The 19948-nt window shown below is 42.4% G+C and overlaps 1 protein-coding gene across 1 annotated transcript in view; it reads right to left on the reverse strand.

Annotated features, from left to right (window-relative positions):
• Positions 1 to 3555: 3555 nt before the first annotated feature.
• Positions 3556 to 19948, reverse strand: part of TLR5 (toll like receptor 5) — a 44718-nt gene continuing 28325 nt past the window's right edge. The window contains exons 2-3 of the mRNA XM_075337970.1: positions 16745 to 16807; positions 3556 to 6917 (exon numbers count right to left, since the gene is read on the reverse strand). Coding sequence (XP_075194085.1) covers positions 4313 to 6917; positions 16745 to 16788 — 2649 coding nt within the window. The 5' untranslated portion in view covers positions 16789 to 16807 and the 3' untranslated portion in view covers positions 3556 to 4312. The remainder of the gene's footprint in view (positions 6918 to 16744; positions 16808 to 19948) is intronic.

Consider the following 19948-nt stretch of genomic DNA (forward strand, 5'->3'; position numbering starts at 1 on the left):
TGATTAACACATACAAGAAATACAAAGAAATACAAAGGCAGATACAAAAAAATGAGGTATTGAATAAGGCAATGAAAACAATCAAATTAAATGCCGTTTAGACCTAGGTAGTGCTTGGTCATTAGAGGACAAGAAAAAGCCTACTAAACTGCAGCATCTTCCAGATTTCCGGTAAAAATTTAACTAATGGGAACAACTATGGCCACCAAAGATCTGACGGATATTTGTAACATCACCCTAAGGAAGTTACATGGCAATCTTGGAAAGACCAAGAACTGGCAAGAAGACCTAAGGGCAGCGTTACACGATACGATTTATCGTGCGATCGCATGAGCGATCGCACTCGCCCCCGTCGTTTGTGCGTTACGGGCAATTTGTTGCCCGTGGCGCACAAAGTCGTTTACCCCCGTCACACGTACTTACCTCCCGAACAACCTCGCTGTGGGCGGCAAACATCCTCTTCCTGAAGGGGGAGGGACGTTCGGCGTCACAGCGACGTCACACAGCAACCGCCCAATAGAAGCGGAGGGGCGGAGATGAGCGGGACGTAACATCCCGCCCACCTCCTTCCTTTCGCATTGCCGGTGGGATGCAGGTAAGCTGTGTTCGTCGTTCCCGGGGTGTCACACGGAGCGATGTGTGCTGCCTCGGGAACGACGAACAACCGGCGCGCAGAAGGAGGAAAAACTTTATGAAAATGAACGACGTGTCAACGAGCAACGATAAGGTGAGTATTTTTGCTCGTTCACAGTCGTTCGAAGCTGTCACACGCTACGATATCTCTAACGATGCAGGATGTGTGTCACGGAATCCGTGACCCCGACGACATATCGCACGATATATCGTAGCGTGTGACGCCGCCCTAACAGTAGGAGGCCAAGACTAAGGGCCATTAAGGAAGTTACATGGCAATCTTGGAAAGACCCAAGAACTGGCAAGAAGACCTAATAGTAGGAGGCCAAGACTAAGGGCCACTAATAAGGTTACATGGCAATCTTGGTGGTCCAGAGGAGTAAGACCAAGAACTAGCAAGAAGACCTAACAGTAAGAGGCCAAGACTGGAGGCCAACACCAAGACGTAGTAGACTATGTCTGGGTGTCAACCTGCAGTATACTCCCAAAAGTGGTGCTCGAAACAGCAAACGGTGACTCCGTCAGCACCATTATAGTCAGTGGCCCAGTCGGCACATACATCCGAAACCCATTTTGGGGGGTTTGGGCAAAAGCCTCAATGGGACCATTGAACTGGGAGAGGAACGCAGTGTGAAAGAGGTCAGACTGCAAAAAATATCTGATTGCACACCAAGGTATTGCTCTAATCATAAAAAATGCTCCAGGAAACATGGGCCAGAGGGGCACTAAACACTGACTGTCTGTGTCACGCTCTGTCTTCTCAAGCCATGGTTTAGGCCAATTGTAGTTTACGTTTTTATTGCTTCTTTAAAGGCTTTTATACCATTCAAAACTTTTTTTTACATTGCATGTAGCTGAAAAAATGTAGTATTGTTTTTTATTAAAAATATTCTCATTTGCCTACTGCAGCTTGCATGCACTGAAAAACAGTGCAAGCTTCTCTTCTTTACTGTTCTAACTCCATTTGCTCAGTTATTCCCTTACTCTCCTTTCCGTAATGCTAATCTAACCTCCAATCTTAGTAGATTTCAGTTTATTTTCTTTGGTCTTGTAAGGTGAAAGCTTAATTAGAGGATCAGAAAGAGAGCCTGCAGCCTAAACTGTCTGATGGATTTAATATAGCTAAGCATTAAGCAGCTTGCATTGTATTGTATTTCATGCCAGCTGAAAGAGCCAAACGGGAGAACTTATTTACTAACCAATAATAATAATACAAAACTTTGTAACCTATCAGTATTATTTGTAAAAGTAAATACAATGCAATAAAAAGTATCTAAGGTTGTCCAAAGCCTTAAAAAGGGTTGTCTGAGACTGAGTTATTGATGACTTATCCTTAGGATATTTTTTCGATGTAAGATAGATAGGGATCTGACACCTGGCATGATCACACCAATCATCTCATAGCTAGTGCTGTGGCCTGTGTACAGTATACAGGGCTAAAACACCTTGTATATTGTGTTATGGCTGTTTGTGTACTACAGCTAACCTCCCATTCACTTAAAATGGAACTGAGCTGCAAGTCATCAATATCTCAGCCCCAGACAATCCCTTTAAAATGGCTATATGTGACATATTATTACCATTAACGCCTTTTTGATAAATAAACCGAATTCTACTTCATTTTTGACCCTATGCGCTGATACCTGCGTGCTGGTCTGTGGTATGGTGACCACTTTCTTCCGGGTATTAGGGTGATACATTTTCTATAACATTCTTCATTTCAATAATCTCCATATAAATACATTTACATGTTACATGTAGAATAGTATGATATCATAATAAAGCAACTCAAGTCACTGGCTGTTGATTTTTATATACAGTATATCACTAAAGTGAGTACACCCCTCGCATTTTTGTACATATTTTATTGTCTCTTTTCATGGGACAGCACTGAAGATATGACCCTGTGATACAATGTACAGTGTCAGTGTGCAGCTTGTATAACAGTGTAAATTTGGTGTCCTCTAAATAACTCAGAACACAGCCATTAATGTCTAAACCGCTGGCAACAAAAGTGAGTACACCTAAGTGAAAATGGTTAAACTGTGCCCAAAGTGTTAATATTTTGTGTGGCTACCATTATTTTCTAGCACTGCCTTATTTTTCTTGGGCCTGGAGGTCACTAGATCTTCACAGGAGCCGCTGGATCCTCTTCCATCCTCCATGACGACATCATGGAGCTGGTGGATGTTAGAGACCTTGCGCTCCTCCACCTTTGAAGAGGCTCCACAGATGCTCCATAGGGTTTAGGTCTGGAGACGCTTGGCCAGTCCAGCACCTTTACCCTCAGTTTTTTTAGAGAGGCAATGGTGGTCTTAGAGGTATTTGGGGTCATTATCATGTTGGAAAATGAAGGGAGAGGATCATGCTCTGCTTCAGTATGTCACAGGATATGTTGGCATTCATGGCTCCCTCTATGATCTGTAGCTCCCCACAGCCGGCAGCACTCATGCAGCCCCAAACCATGACACTCCCACCACCATGCCTGACTGTAGGCAGGGCACACTTGTGTTTGTCCTCCTCACCTGTTTGCCACCACACACGTTTAACACCATCTGAACCAAATAAGTTTATCTTTTTCTCATCAGACCACACGACGGTTCCAGTAATCCCTGTCATTAGTCTGATTGTCTTTTTATAGCTTCAGCCAACTTTTTGTAGATCAAAAACTCTTTTTTTCAGATCCTCAGAGATTTCTTTGCCATGAGGAGCCATGTTGACCTTCTGGTGATCAGTGTGAGAGAGTGTGCGAGACTTTGTATTTTGTATCACATGACACCGGGGAGGGAAAATAGCTAAGTGGGCACAATTTGGTCATCTTCACTTAGGGATGTACTCACTTTTGTTGCCAGCAGTTTAGACATTAATAGCTGTGTGTAGAGTTATTTAGAGGACACCAAATTTACACTGTTATACAAGCTGCACACTGTTGTCCCATGAAAAGATATAATAAAATATTTATAAAATATGAGGGGTATACTCACTTTTGTAATATACTGTATTTTTTACTTTTTTAATGAAGTCTTCGGGGTTAGTGCACAGACTTCATATTTTCTTTATAATTGATGGAGTAATTGCATTAGCTGCCAAGAATAGAAGCAATTACTGTAAAAAAAAATCCCTCAATGCCTGCAAAAAAACGAATTTTGATTACCATTTTATTGATAAGGGGAAAGAAACACACCCACAGTTTTCTTCAAAAGGGTCGGGCATATTGAAATCAACATGCACAATCATAGTTTCCCAATACGATGGGTGTGTATAGGAAGGCTTAGTTTAAAAGAAAACCTACACTAGGGATAACGTAGTACACTGCCCTCTATGGATGTGAACATATAGTGCTTTTTTTTTTAGAATGACTGAAATTGCTTTTATCATACATATTTCACAATATAAAACACTTTAAGACTTTAATAACTTCTTTCATAAGAGGAACATAATTCAGATATAGTTTATATACAAATTCACATTTGACAAAGTGCTTTTCTCATAGAAACTCAACTCATGGAAACCTTCTGCTACTGGTCACTGGCCATACTTTTGAGAAGTATGGTGGAGCACGGTACAGGAGGTTGTATCAACGAACATGACACTCGATGACTGGAAAGTCTTTGTTTTTAAGTTTTAACATGACCACATATGTACAACGCTGGGTGTATATGAAATCTGTCCGGACCACTCAAGAAATACCTATTTGTTGTAATTCTAAAGTGGAACTTACTGTTCGGACTTTTAAGTCTTTGTTTTTGACTTTTTCCTCTCGAAGAATCTTATAAGAAAGTCTACTTAGAAACCACTCAACATCCTGGTCATCTTCAGGCCATGTCAAGTACTCACACCTTTGTATATATGCCCGGATGGGCTTATATTTTTTCAGTTGGTACTGAGATAGAGACCCTACCACGACCATTATTAGGACATTTTTGAGTTCTGTAAAGTATCGACTTTGAGCATAATTAAAGGCTTCGACACACCATCCGTCCTGTAGAAAATGCTTGGTCACGACACAAATGGTTTTCTTACTATTCCAAATGGCATCTCGAATATTGACAATATGATCTTCCCCCGGAATGAAATTTCTTTCTTCAAAACACAGATCGAAACGATTCCGCTCACCGTAATCGGAATCTAAGTTTTTGATAAAGACATTTTCAACCCATGGGAAATCCTTTCTGGCGTAACAAAAATAGGCATCAAATTTTAACGTTTTTTCATCTTGAGCCTTTTCACCGATTACATATTGTGTCGACCTTTTGTAGAGTCCAAAGAAAAATCCCCGAAAATGGTTATACACAATCACCGTTGTCATAAAAGTTGCGATGACCACTGACGTAAACACAAATAAAGCAAACATGACTGGCTCTAATACTGTTAGCTCATTACAGTCAGAAAATTCAATACGATCAAGTGGGACAAACCTTAGCCTGTCGGGATATCCACAGTATATGTCCTGTCGGTCACCAATTAAAGTTGCATTAGTTTTATTAAACCATATCAAAAAGTCAACTATGGGACATTCACATATGAACTGGTTATATCTCAGGTCAATGGTTCCTAACCCAAGAAACACATCAGGGTTGGGTGACAAGAGTTGATTCTTAGAAACATCCAAAGTGTGAAGACTGACCGGTAGAACATCCGACATGACATGGGTGAGAAAGTTGGATGATAAGTTAAGCTCTTGTAAAGACGTAAGGCCACTAAAAACTCCGTTGGGAAGGAACCGAATATGGTTTGTAGATATATTTAGGCTTTGAAGAGCACTAAAATTCCTAAACATCTCAAAACATTGACCATTTTCCCAAATCAGCTGGATCATATTGTCTGATAGATCTAAGTAAAGGAGTGAATGGTTTTCTGGAATACTAACATGGTAGTTACAAATGGACAATTGATTCTTTTGCATGCCGACATACTGAATCATATTGTTCTTGAGGAAGTAAAAAAAATCGGCAAGATTTGTCAGTTGGTTCTTGGAAAAATTAACAATTGAGGTCTTCACTTTGGCAGTCTGGATAGAACTTAGTTTATTTTCCTTCAAACCAAAGTAATATAAAAATGGCAGATTGTCACAAAATTGGAGTTTCACAATGGCATTGTTAGTTAGGTCCAAAACCATTAATTTTGGAAGGTTGGTTAAGGCATTATTCTGTATTGGTCCAATATGATTGTCATTGAGGTAAAGCTCTACTAAACTGGTCAAGCCATCAAAAGCAACATCATATAATTCACCCATCAGGTTAAAGGACATGTTGAGCCATTGTAAGTTTTGAAGGCCATGGAAGGCATTGTTCTCAATGCGGTTTATTTTGTTTTCGGCAATATTAAGATGTAAAAGTTTAGAAAGTTTTCCAAATAAGTAAGGCTGCAGAGAAAAAATTAGTCCTTTTGAGATGTCAAGGATTACAAGGTCACTGTTCTCCAGGCCAGCAAAGGTTGTATTATCTGGATTCTGAAAGTTGTTGAAGCCAAAATCTGGTCCCATCAAGTGAGAACGTAGGTTTAGGTGTAAGATTTTTGTTCCGTTCAAGACGTTGCACAGCGCTTTTGTGGTTCTTTCATTGAATCCATTGTCACCCAGGTTTAAAGTGTCAAACTCAATATTTCGGAACGGATTTCCACAATGTTCCCAATCAGTGGCATTCAAGTAATAAAGCAAATTGCTTGACAGATCTATAACTGTAATTTTTTTCTGCTGGAAACTGTGCAAGTCTCCTTCACAAATTCTCGAGATTCGATTTCCCTTTAAATTTAATAGTTCAAATCTGTATAAATTATAAAATTTAGGATGGGGCTTAAGATACGTGAGTTTGTTATATGAAAGGTCTATTAAGACCAAATTGGTCAAATCCTTAAAGTAATTGTTTTCCAAAAAAGATCCATTCAACTGATTGAAATATAACACAAGATTTTCAAGGGATGATAAGCCAGTGAAGGCGTCTTGATCGAGTAGCAGGATTTGATTGTAGGACAGATCAAGTTCAATCAGCTTTGCCAAATTTTTGAAACTATCCTTACGTACGATTAACTTTCCTGTCTTCTGACCATCCAGTTTTAACTCAAGTAAGTCCAGCAGTAGTGAAAATGATGAAGAGTTCACTTCTGAGATGTAGTTATCACTTAAGATCAGACTTTTAGTATTCATTGGTACCCAAGGAATTTGAGTCAAGTTGCAAAAACTAAAAAATGCCTCATATCCAATAATCTCACAGCGAAATCCGTTACTTTTCAGGATTAAATATTCATCGAAAAACAGAAGCCACAGGAGAAGGACGATTGTTTTCCTAAATATATAGAAAAAAAAAAGATTAGCATCATGTACCAATTATTACACTAAAATATTAAGTTAAAGGGGTTGTCCAGTACTTTGACATTGATGGCCTATCCTTAGGAGAGGCACCCCCTCGGATCAACTGATTTCGGTCCCGGCAGTGGCAGCAGGCGGCCAGAAATGCTCAGCTCCAGCGCTGCTCCGTCTTCTGATAGTGGCCGCGGCTGGGTACTGCACATTCGCCTCCTATTCATTAGAATGAACTGAGCATTTCCAGCCACCTGCTGCCGCCGCCGGGACCGAGATCAGCTGATCGGTGGGGGTGCAGAGTGTCGGACCCCGGCTGATCAGACATAGATGACCCTAAGGAAAGACCATGAATGTCAAAGTTGTGGACAACCTCTTTAATTGAGTTCTCCAAAAGTTAGACTTCAAAAATAGAGATAACATATTGCAGTCTACAAAAAAATAACACAGGGGGGGGGGGGGGTAACCATTTTCTTAAGTCTAGCGGGGCTCCTGATGTATACTGGCCAAAAATATAAAACATTTTTGTTTTTTGCTCCTATTTTTGTGGGCTGAAGTATACCTTTTTCTCTCACATTATTGTTCACAAATTTGTCTAAATCTGGGTTAGTGAACAGTTCGTCTCCTTTGCCGAGATAATCCATCCATGTATATACATCAGTCTCGGTGTCTCCTATGTGAAGTATATAAAGCAGTATCAGTGTATCCTATGTGTTGTATGTACAGCAGATTCAGTGAATGCTATGGGTTGTGTATATAGCAGTCTCCCTGAATACAATGAGATATATACACAGCAGTCTTTGTGTCTCCTATGTGATGTACACAGTGGTCTCAGTGTCTCCTATATGATGAATATACATCAGTCTCAATGGTGTCTATAAATATGATGTATACTGCAGACCTCCCACTTCTTGACTATTATAAATGAATGTTGAGGAGTCTAACACTGTTCGGCACAACTTACTGCTGTGATCAGTTCTTTACAAACGTTGCAAAGAGTCGACTGCTCCAAACTAAAGCAAACCTGGAAAAGCAGCTGTGAGTACCAACATCTTCAATAGCAGGTAATGTCACACGCCTCACAAAAAAGGAAAGCAGCTCCAGCCGTCATACTAGGTGTGAGTTAAGGCCGCTTTACACGCTGTGATATCGGTACCGATATCACCAGCGTGCGTACCCGCCCCCATCGGTTGTGCGACATGGGCAAATCTCTGCCCGTGTCGCACAACATCGCCCGGACCCGTCACACTACTTACCTTCCCTGCGACGTCCCTGTGACCGGCGAACTGCCTCCTTTCTAAGGGGGCAGTTCGTTCAGCGTCACAGCTGCGTCACTGAACCGCCGTCCAATAGAAGTGGAGGGGCAGAGATGAGCGGGATGAACATCCCGCCCACCTCCTTCCTTCCGCATTGTGGACGGGAGGCATGTAAGGAGAGGTTCCTCGCTCCTGCGGTGTCACACGGAGCGATGTGCGCTGCTGCAGTAACGATATTCGAGAAAAGACCCCCATGACACCGATGAGCGATTTTGCACGTTTTTGCGACAATGCAAAATCGCTCATAGGTGTCACACGCAACGGCATCGCTACAGCGGCCGGATGTGCGTCACAAAATCCGTGACCCCATCGCTGTAGCGATCTCGTAGCGTGTAAAGCCCGCTTTAGTGAAATGTTTTACCACATATAGCAGGATCAATTTCAAGTTGATTATTTTGTACAACCGCAAATGAGGTTCTAAATATCTTGGCAGAATAAAAGGTTCCCTCACCCCCGTACTAGAAGACACTGAAATAAGACAATGTGCAGCCAAGAATCAGTCATCTGGTTGCTCTGGGACGTTTGCATGGCTCCCAGCATTGTCCGTCTTCTCGATGATGCCATAGATGTGCCCTGCCTTTTATCACAAGTCGGTAACATGTCACCACCTGCTTTGTGTTAGGTTCTCAGTATCATTTTCTGGTTACCTACAAATCCTGCCAATTCACTTTGTCAAACATCCAGAGCGGGGAACAATCACTGTTCTTATTGTCTGCGGCCTCTTACAGAGATTACCAGAAGTATGACAATAAAGGAGTCATCTAAACACAGGAATATTCTTAGAGAGGAAAGAAACACATGTTCACCTCTGGATATGATCTACAAAAAATCTTTATATACACTGGTATATTTTGAACACATAACATTACATGATCCTGAGTTACCTGTTGTATTATACTCCAGAGCTGCACTCACTATTCTGCTGGTGCAGTCACTGTGTACATACATTACATTACTGATCCTGTATTGACCTATTTACCTTAAAAATATAAGAGAAACATTACATGTTTTGTATCACCGTAATCGCTCAGGTTTCCAAGTCATTTTTACCGCACAATAAACAATGCAACAACAAAACAAGAAAAAAAAAAGAATGCCAGAACTACATTTTTTATTACCGTTTCCCTGTACTTCATTGACTGTCATGGCGGGATGGAGTGCTGTTCAGATTGCAGATTCTGACACTCCACCCGATGATTTGTCAGGTGTATTGGGCACCAACCTGCTGTCTGCTGATTTATAGGCAGGCTATCAAAAGTTAATTTCTGCTGGTCTGCTTGCTCCTTTGATCACATGTTGTGAGGAGGCCTATCACATCTGCTCCCCTCCTTTTTATGCTGGTTGAAACTTTCCACCCAGGCCAGCTATAGTTTATTCTATGTTGGTCTGTGAGGTGTGGTGTCCCAGACTTACTGGTGAAAGTTGTGATCATTGCTTGGTACGGTTTTGGTGTTTACCCCTATTGTTTTGTAGCTTTTTTCCTGCTCTTGTTTTTGCTCCTAAACCTCTTATTGTCTTTGTGTGTTCGTGCTATGTGACAGTAATTTGGTTTTCCCCTGTCTGTTTTTATCTGTGGGTTTCATCACACTCCTGTCATCATGCCCTTCCCTGGGGGAAGGGGGAATTAGATCAGGGCTGGTCAGGAGCAGGGCCAGGAAGGAGACTCAGGCCTCTCCACCATCAGAAGTATCCCTGAGGTTAGGGATAGCATAGGGCCCCCTAGCTTGAGGGACAGCCTAGGAGCCCCAGTCTCCTGCTATCCCAAAGCCATTGTGACGGATACATTCTATTGTACGTTAAACAGTGTAATTCAAAACTACAACTTCTCCTGCAAATAACAAGCCCTCATATAGCTAAAAAAAAAACAAAAGCATAATGTGTGTATATATATATATAAAAATACTGTGTGTGTGTATATATATATATATATATAAAAATAACATCATTCATCTGCCTGATTTTTAATTTAGGGCTGATGCGCAGGCCAAACAGTTATAGAAGTCCATGCATGTTATTCCACTTGAGATCATGATGCCGAGAATGTCTTCAATTACTGTATGATCTACGCTTTCCACAAAATCCCAAATATTCATAGCTGAAAAAGCGGTGTCTGTCCATCTACTGTAAGTCTTTTGAAGGCAGGAAGAGATATATATATATATATATATATATATATATATATATATATATATGAAATCATATTTCCTAGTCATGGAAAGGTAAACTCGTGATAGGAAATATGGCATTAAAATCTTACACCTGGGACCTCCAGGAGCGCAGATATCCTAAAAGTTGGTGATCGCATAATTTTCTAGAGACCTGACCAACATCCCATAACCAGCCCCATCTGAGATCACCAAGGGGCGCTTTGTGGGAGAGAATGTCCTTTCATAAATACAGATTTTGGGTTGACACCTTTGTTCAATCTGGAAGATGCACTTCTGTGTAGGATTGTTCCATATTTCTACAGGAGCACTTCCCTCCAAAAAGAGAAGTGTGCCATCCCTGCGACCACAGGTCAAGTACGTTCCTTTTGTTTATCTTTTATATTGTATGTAACTGTATATACTGTATTGTTTTGTGTCCTTTGTATATTTTTATAAACACTACATCCTTTATGGATTATATGTATAAAATGTAATAGCTTTGTTCCTCTTGCTCTATAATCCACATCACTGACGCCTCATGAGGCAAAGATTACCAGTAATGGGTGTCCAATCGGTCTGTATAAATGATTGGTGATGGCAGATAGTTTTTATTAGGTTATTGCAGGTCTTTACAGTGACCAAAGTATATCATTCATGCGTTCGAATCAGGTGTGTATATACTCTAAAGCCTGCTTTACATGGGACGACCGATTGTGCGATTGCACGATCGATCGTACCCGCCCCCGTCGTTTTTGCGTCACGGGCAATTAGTTGCCCGTGGTGCACAAACTCATTTAACCCCTGTCACACGTACTTACCTTCCGGATGACCTCGCTGTGGGCGACGAACGTCCACTTCCTGGAATGGGAGGGACGTTCGGCGTCACAGCGACGTCACACGGCACCCGGCCAATAGAAGCGGAGGGGCGGAGATGAGCGGGATGTAAACATCCCGCCCACCTCCTTCCTTCCATTAAGCCGGCGGGTACCGCGGGAGGCAGGTAAAGCTTCTGTTCATCGTTCCCGTGGTGTCACACGGAGCAACGTGTGATGCCACGGAAACGATGATCAACCGCTGCCATTTTAATTAAACAATTTTATGAAACCTAGTGACGAGTACACGACTCACGATTTGTGAGCGATACTGCGTCGCTAGGAGGTGTTACACGAGACGACGTCGTGTATAATGCCGGATGTGCGTCATGAAAACCGTGACCCCGATGATGCATCGCACGATCAGTCGTCTCGTGTAAAACCCGCATAAGGTCACGGTGAAACCATCCAATTGTCATAGTAGCAAAAGCCGCTGTCCCCTCTTCCATCAATCGTCAGTCAATTGCCTGACGATTGGAGGCAGTGGTGCTGTAGAATATCATCTCGAAACGGAATGTTGTGGAAGCTCCATGGTCCTGGGGTCACTGTGACGTCTGCGATTTGTCAAGTAAGTGACATTTCTGGATTGCACAATTGTGCTTCTCCTGCTTATGACACAACAGACCTCGTGCTCAGACACAATCAGATCATTGTCTGCAGAGGCAGCGAGCCGGTAACCCATCCGGTGATGGCACCGCGGCCTTTCCAGCTGCTTACAATGCACGTCCGGAGCCTTAATAAATGGCCGGAACGTGTAGACTGCTTAATTTATATTTTTCACTACATGGAAGGTCTATGAATGAATTGTTGGACATTTACTGTTTATAGTTTTCCCTTTAACCCCTTCCCAATGGAACCTTTTTTTTTTGGCATATTTATGTTTTTCTCCACTTTTCCAATAGCCATATTTTTTTTATTTTTCCATTTATTGTTCTGTGATCCCAAACCTATTGTTTTTTTTTTTTCATTACTTTTGTGGCTTAAAAATGTCTCCAAACTCTGTTAAAAAAATGTAGTTTATTTTTCCTAGCTGTTACAGTTTTTTTGTTACTAATAATAGTTTTTATTGATACCATTTTGAGGTATACACAAAGTTTTGATCGCTATTTATTGCACTTTTTTCTGGAAGAGATGTGGTGACCCAAAAATGACGAATTTGGGTATTTTGTTTCTTTTTCTTAAGACATTCCCATTAACAATAAATATAGTTTTATATTTTGAAAAATTTGACTTTTACAGACCCGTCAATATTAAATTTTTAATTTTTTTTTACATTTTTTAATTTTTTTTTATTTTTAAATATTTTTCTGTTTTGTAATCTTGTGATTGTTTGATCACTTGTACTATATACTTTGTGTAACCCGACCCCACCACTTATTGGCTGTTTATTGCCTATGTTCCTATGCAAAGTACTGTACACAGAAAGCTGCTAATCAGTGGTGTGAGTGGGGTTTTACAGCATTTAAAGAATTGGTAAATCTGCTGCAGATAAAAGAGTAATTTGATCAGTGACACTAAAATTAGGATCTCTGCCCCTACATCATACTGCTCTTAGGTGGGGCATTAAATTCCTGCTGACAGCGCTTTATGGTGACCACATGCTCCACAGCAGCCAGGCTGCCAAGCAAAGCCATCAAAAATACCACCTATTTTGTTCTCCGATTTCTGTTTGAGACGATATAGAAGTTGAGTTTTGTAAACCTCTTCTTGGTGCTGTATGGCGGCCATTGTTGTTGCAGTGCTGTGTCTGTTGCAGTGGGTTATCTGGAGGCAAGGAGAGTGGCACAGCCAGCAAAGTGGCGCCATCAAGCTGCCTGATGGCTATGGAAACAATATGGGGAGCAAGGGGGTGATATAATGGCTGTGGAAACAATACTGAGCGAGCAGGGGGGAATAATGTCTGTGAAAGCAATATAGAGAACAGAGGGATGGCTGTGGAAACAATATGGGAAGGCAGGAGTGGCTGTGGAAACAGTTTGGGGAGTGGAAGGGGGATGTACGAGGAGACCATATGGAAAGCAATGGAGTAAAGTGTGAGGAAACTGTATGAGGAGCAAGGGGAGTATGGGTGGAAGTGTGACGCCCTGGACTAGCCAGGTAGTCACAGGTAGGCCCTTGCATAACACCCGTCCCCCTAATAAGGTAACAGCAGCCAACCACACAAAACCTAGTCACCTCCCTCAGAACTTGATGGTCACACCAGGGGGTCGGAGCCAGGCGGTTGGCCACGCCCACCGAGGAGCCAGAGGGCCTGAGGCAGGAAACTGCAGTCAGTGCAGTCAGTTCAAGTTCAAGTGGAGTGGAGTAGTGAGAGGAGTAGAGTGCGACAGACCTGTGCCCAGGTCTGCAGCGGAAACTGACAGGTGCCGGGGACGTAGCCCTGGTGCCTAGACTAGGAGGCAGGCGGTGGCCTGGCCCGCAGGAGCTGGGAAGACGGCCAGGTGGAACCATAAGGGACCAGGACAGGGTAGTGGCCCGCCGGTACCGAACTGGAGAACCGACTGGAAACCGGATCACAAAGAGGGGTACTCAGACCCAGAACGAGGTCCAGAAGCCACTGGACCATGTTGAATTCACTGATTGAGGTCTGGACCTTAGGTCCTTTCCCATCCCAAGACCCGAAAGAAGGCAACAGCCCACCGAGGGGGATAGAAAGCCACCGCACATGCAGAGAGATCCCCCGGGCTAGCGCCTGCGGGCAAACGGACTCCTCCGGCACATATATAGTCGGGGAGTGGACTCCCGTTGCTGAGGCATAGGCAACACAACATAAAGAGGTGCAGGAGAAAGCCCAGGACCACCAACCCGGGTGGGGGATAAGACGCAGCCGGCTGCGGGCACCGACCACCATCAACTTTGTTCATCAGAGACTTGAGTGTGTCAGTAATCGTGAGTACAACAGTGCCATCCGGCCGCGCACCGCCTTGCACCGCCCAACCACTACACTCCCCTAGCGAGTCCCGGGGCCACCATCCCTGCCCACGGAGGGGTTAACATCTTGCTGCACCACCATCTTCCCCGAGTGCCCCGTAACTGCAGCGGTGGTGTCTACACTTTCACCACGTCCTGTGGTTGGCATCACAAACTCAAATAAGGCCCTGGCCGTACACACCTACCTAACCACCCCCATCGAGATCGCCAGCAACCCCTTGCAGAGCGACGTGACCCCTAGGTCCGGAGGCGCTCGAGCCACCCACCAAATGAGCCCGGATCCGAGCCGCTCGGCTGCAGCCGAGCGCGGGGCGGTATAGAAGCACAGTATGGGGAGGGGGCATCTATGAGGAAACAATATGGAGAGTGATCGGAGGAGATAGTACCATGAGTGGAGGGGGGAATATATTTGCAGACAGTATGTTGAGCGTAGAGAGAAAAGTATGAGGAGATAGCATTGTGTGCGGGATTAAATGTGTGAGGAGATAGTATGGGGAGTCGGGAAAGAAATGTGTAAGTAGACAGTGGAGAGAGTGGGGAAAGGAATGTGTGAGGAGACAGTATTGGGAGCCACATGGATCTGTAAGGAGATAGAATAGGGGTGTAGAATGTGTGAAGAAACAGTATGGGTAGTGGGGAATGGGTGCAGAAACAGTATGATGAAAGGGATGTATGAGGAGACAGTATGGAAAGGGGGGAATATGTAAGGAGACAGTATGGTGAATAGAGATTGGTAAATGTGAAAGGAGATAGTATGGAGAGGGAGTGGGGAATGGGTGCAGAACCAACATTGGGAATCGGGGGGGATGTGTGAAGGGACAGTATGGAAAGTGAGGGGGTAAATATGTGAGGAGATAGTATGATGGATGGGGGTGAATGTGTGAGGAGACAGTATCATGGAGAAGGGAACTGTGTGAGAGACTGTTGAGTGGAATAGTGCGAGAAGATAGTAGGGGGGAGAAAAGTGTGAGTAGACACAGAGACTGGGTAATTTAGGTAAGCAGTATAGAGAGGGGGCAGAAAAGAGGGACTGTGTGCCGAGGAGGGGAGTAATATCAGGGGTCATAGTATAGCGACTGGGCAGTATGGAGGGGCACAGCGTGAGAGGACAGTGTGAAGAGCGGGCCCAAACTGGAAAGGAGAGGGCATTGTGGAGGTCATGTATCATAAGAGGGACAGTTTGACAATTAATTATTCAGGAGCACAGCATAGGGCAGATATGTTTATTCAGGAGAATTATATTTCGGGATGTGCTGCAGAAGAAAGGAAAGTCTTCAGAGATGAGCTATGATGTGAAAGTCATCATGTCATATGGCCAAGATTAAGAAGAAAATAAATGGAACGGCTCCGATCAGAGACAACATCATCTATAAAGTACCTGGATGTAAATATTTATGTATGATCCTGCCTGTGTCTCATCAATACTGTGGTTCCTGAAAGGTCCGTAGTCTGATGATGACTGATAAGAACAACTCCCAGGATCTCCTTACTATTACTACAGACATACTGGGAATGGAGGGTCATGTGATACAAATGTATATAGACCTGACCTGACATTACAGTTGATGTACTCATGTACTGATGGTGGTTCTGGTGATGTATTTCTGTAGTGATGGTGGTTCTAGTGAATTAATCATGTACTGATTGTGATTCTGGGTATGTATTGCTGCAGTGATAGTGGTATTGGTGAATTATTCTTCTACTAATGGTGACTCTGGTTATGTATTTCTGTACTGATGGTGGTTCTGGTGATGTAGACCTGTGCTGTTATTTGGTTATTATCCTGTACACATGTAACAATCCATAATTTCTTCTAAGATTACGTGATACATGGTTGCGGTAATAAAGTGTTGTACCGTTTGACAAGTTAAGGGTTGCTACATTTTTATTTATGGTAGGCTCATTAAAGGGGTTGTCCAAGTTTGTGCTGAAAATTTGCAGTCATTCTTTGTGACTGCAGACTTCTGAACGCTCACAGTGAGCGTCCTGCACGCTGTCAGGATTCTCTGGTGCGGCTGTAAGAGCGGGAAGTCATGAAACTGCAAGAATCTGATTTTCAAACATCTGGTCATGTTCCAACTAGACATGCAATGTGTCACTCAATACAAGTGAATTGAGCTAAGTCGGACATGTCTAGTTGGAATGTGGCAGTATGCAAATCACATTCTTGCACTCATGATAGTCCACTCCTGCCATGAGCATGGGAGAATCCTGAAAATGTGCGGTGTGCACACTGTGTCGCCTAGAGTGGCTGCAGATTTTCATCAGAAACCTGGACAACCCCTTTAAATATAGCTTTAAGTACTGCAGATTATAACAAATTGTTAGAAGAACGTGCACCAGGCCTACTTGTGATCAATTTAATGATGGGGAATGTCCAAAGCAAGACTGTCATGTAAAACCATAGACCGTGCCCTTCCATAGTAGTGCGCCCAATTGCTATAATAATGGTTACAAGAAGGGTAAAAAAAAAAAAAAATAAGTGACATATTAATAGATTTTTATAATTTTGCAACACATTTATATATAAAAGTATTTAGAACATACTTGATGCACTTGGTCTCAGCAATGGCGGCGATCGCTGCAGTCATTGTCGCTAGTCACGAGTTGCTGCAATGAAAAGAACAAAATGTGTGAGCTACAGAAACAGAATGTAATCCACCGGTCACATTCTCATTACCATCTGTTTTCTGTTTTTCACGATTCCTAAAGATAAGCAAATTCCTGAGATTTCTAGCTTTACCTAGTGATGTAAAGAGAGCCAGTAGCTGAATGATTACTTTCTGATTTACACAGCATAGAAGTACGCAATTTAATACCTCAATAATAGTACCAATAATACTGCCGTGCAATGCCTAAGTAATACTGCCAAACACAGCAAAATTAATACTGCCATACAATGCCTAAATACTACCATACACTATATAATTAATACTACCATGCAATGCTTATATAATACTACCATAGACTGCATAAAATAATACTGCCATACAATGCCTAAGTAATACTAACATACACTATATAAATAATACTACCATGCAATGCCTATATAATACTACCATAGACTGCAGAAAATAATACTGCCATACAATGCCTAAATAATACTATCAAACACTGCATAAATAATACTGCCATACAATGCCTAAATACTACCATATACTGCATAAATACTACTGCCATACAATGCTTAACTAATACTACTATACACTGCATAAATTATACTGCCATACAATGCCTAAATAATACTACGATACACTACATAAATAATGCTGCCATGCAAAGCTAACTAATACTACCATACACTGCATAAATAATACTGCCATACAATGCCTAAATACTACCATATACTGCATAAATACTACTGCCATACAATGCTTAACTAATACTACTATACACTGCATAAATTATACTGCCATACAATGCCTAAATAATACTACGATACACTACATAAATAATGCTGCCATGCAAAGCTAACTAATACTACCATACACTGCATAATTAATACTGTCATACAATGCCTAAATAATACTACAATACACTAAATAAATAATACTAACTTGCAATGCCTATATACTACTATACACTGCATAAAATAATACTGCCATACAATGCCTAAGTAATGCTAACATACACTATATAAATAATACTACCATGCAATGCCTATATAATACTACCATAGACTGCATAAAATAATACTGCCCTACAATGCCTAAGTAATACTAACATACACTATATAAATAATACTATAATGCAATGCCTATATAATACTACCATACACTGCATAATTAATACTGCCATACAATGCTTAAATAATACTACTATACATTGCATAAATAATGCTGCCATGCAAAGCCGAACTAATACTACTATATACTGCATAAATAATACTATCATGCAATGTCTAAATAATACTACCATATATTGCATAAATAATGCTGCCAAACAGCACATAAATTATACTGATATACATGCACATAGTTCGAATTCATCTTTGGACCTTTAGTATGGTGGTATAAATTAGTGAGAGACTCTAATACCGCCACAGCAGGCACTGATGTCACAATCTCTGGCACAGTGCCGTTATATATACAGTGATCTACTTTGTAAACAGTTGATAGAATGTAAGACAATAAACTTGCTCAGTACTCGCTGCCCCGTTCTCTGTGTAGTACTCCTGCTCTCCGCCCCAATCTTCACTTATCAGTTATTAAACACTTACTCTCCAGCCCCAGCCCCACATTCTTGTGTCACATATTTTAAGAATAAAATATCTACCTAAACTACAACCGCTATATCCCATCCACCCTTGGAGGCATTTGAAATCTTAATGTCCATTACAGTTTTTACAGTTCTGCAATTATTTTTTTTCTCCTGTAGATATAGCAGTATTAAGCTGCTTTTCACACCTCCGGTTTTTGCTGTACGGGACAATCCGGCACTTTGCTGAAAAAACGAAACCGTTTTTATTTGCTGCCGGTTGCGGGTTTTTTTTGCATAGACTTTCATTAGTGCCGGATTGTGCCGCATGGGCTTGCGTTCCGTCCGGTTTTTGCCGCATGCGGCATATTTAGCCGATACGGCGGCCGGATGGAACGTTGCCTGGCACGTTTTTTTGTGCGGCAAAAAAAACTGCATCGCGCCGCATCCGGCCGATGCGGCGCATTTTCCAATGCATTCCTATGGAAGCCAGATGCGACGCGATGCGGCAAAAAACGCATCCGGCCGCCGCATGCGGTTTTTGCCACTGCGCATGCTCAGTAGTCTGCCGCAAGCGGCAAAACCCGGACGGGCCGCATGTAAAAACTTATGCAAAGGATGCGGTGTTTTCGCCGCATCCGTTGCATAGGTTTTAGAGTCGGACTGCCCCTACCGGATGTGTGAAAGCAGCCTTATTCGCCCATTTTTAATCAAATATTATTTAATCAAATGGTATTGTTTAGGCATTGCATGGCAGTATTATACAGTGTATGGTAATATTAATTAGGCATTACATGACAGTATTTATGCAGTGTATGGTAGTATTATTTAAGCATTGCATGGCAGTATTATTTATACAGTGTATGGTAGTATTACTTAAGCATTGCATGGCAGTATTATTTATAAAGTGTATGGTAATATTATTTAGACATTACATGACAGTATTTATACAGTGTATGGTAGTATTATTTAGGCATTGCATGGCAGTATTATTTACAGTATACAGTGTATGTGTCACGCTCCCGGTGTCATGGCACCACTCCTTACCCACTGATCCAGTCCACGTGCCCACGGGTCACGGCTGCCGCTCCCGCTGTCCGGCATCCTGTCCCTGGTCTCTTGTGTCTGACTCTGATTCTTAGGCACATGCATGTGTATAGGGCGGGGCCGCGTCCACTCACCTAGTCTTATAGGCCCAGCACACCTGAAGCAGGATATGACATGTTACAGGGACAGGGTATATAAGACTTCCCTTGCCATGTGGGTGGCGCCTGATCAATGTGTTCTCTAAGCTAGGTAGGTTCTCAGGTCCCCTTGTGCGCGGTCTTGTTACTAACACTGTCTTGTCTGCAGAGTCCGTCCACTGGTCCTGACTTGGTTCTTCCAGGAAGTGTCCGGTGACTGTGTACTGAGGATACTGCCATCTCTCGTCTGCCTGCACCCGTCACTGATTCCTGACCATACCTGGTGCTTCAGCCTGCAAGTCTCACTGGACCTGAACCTGGTCCCAGTTGTCCCTCTGCCTTACGGATCTTTTTGGACTCTTGCACTCCT

Source organism: Anomaloglossus baeobatrachus, chromosome 3, assembly GCF_048569485.1.
Source record: "Anomaloglossus baeobatrachus isolate aAnoBae1 chromosome 3, aAnoBae1.hap1, whole genome shotgun sequence".
NCBI lineage: Eukaryota > Metazoa > Chordata > Amphibia > Anura > Aromobatidae > Anomaloglossus > Anomaloglossus baeobatrachus.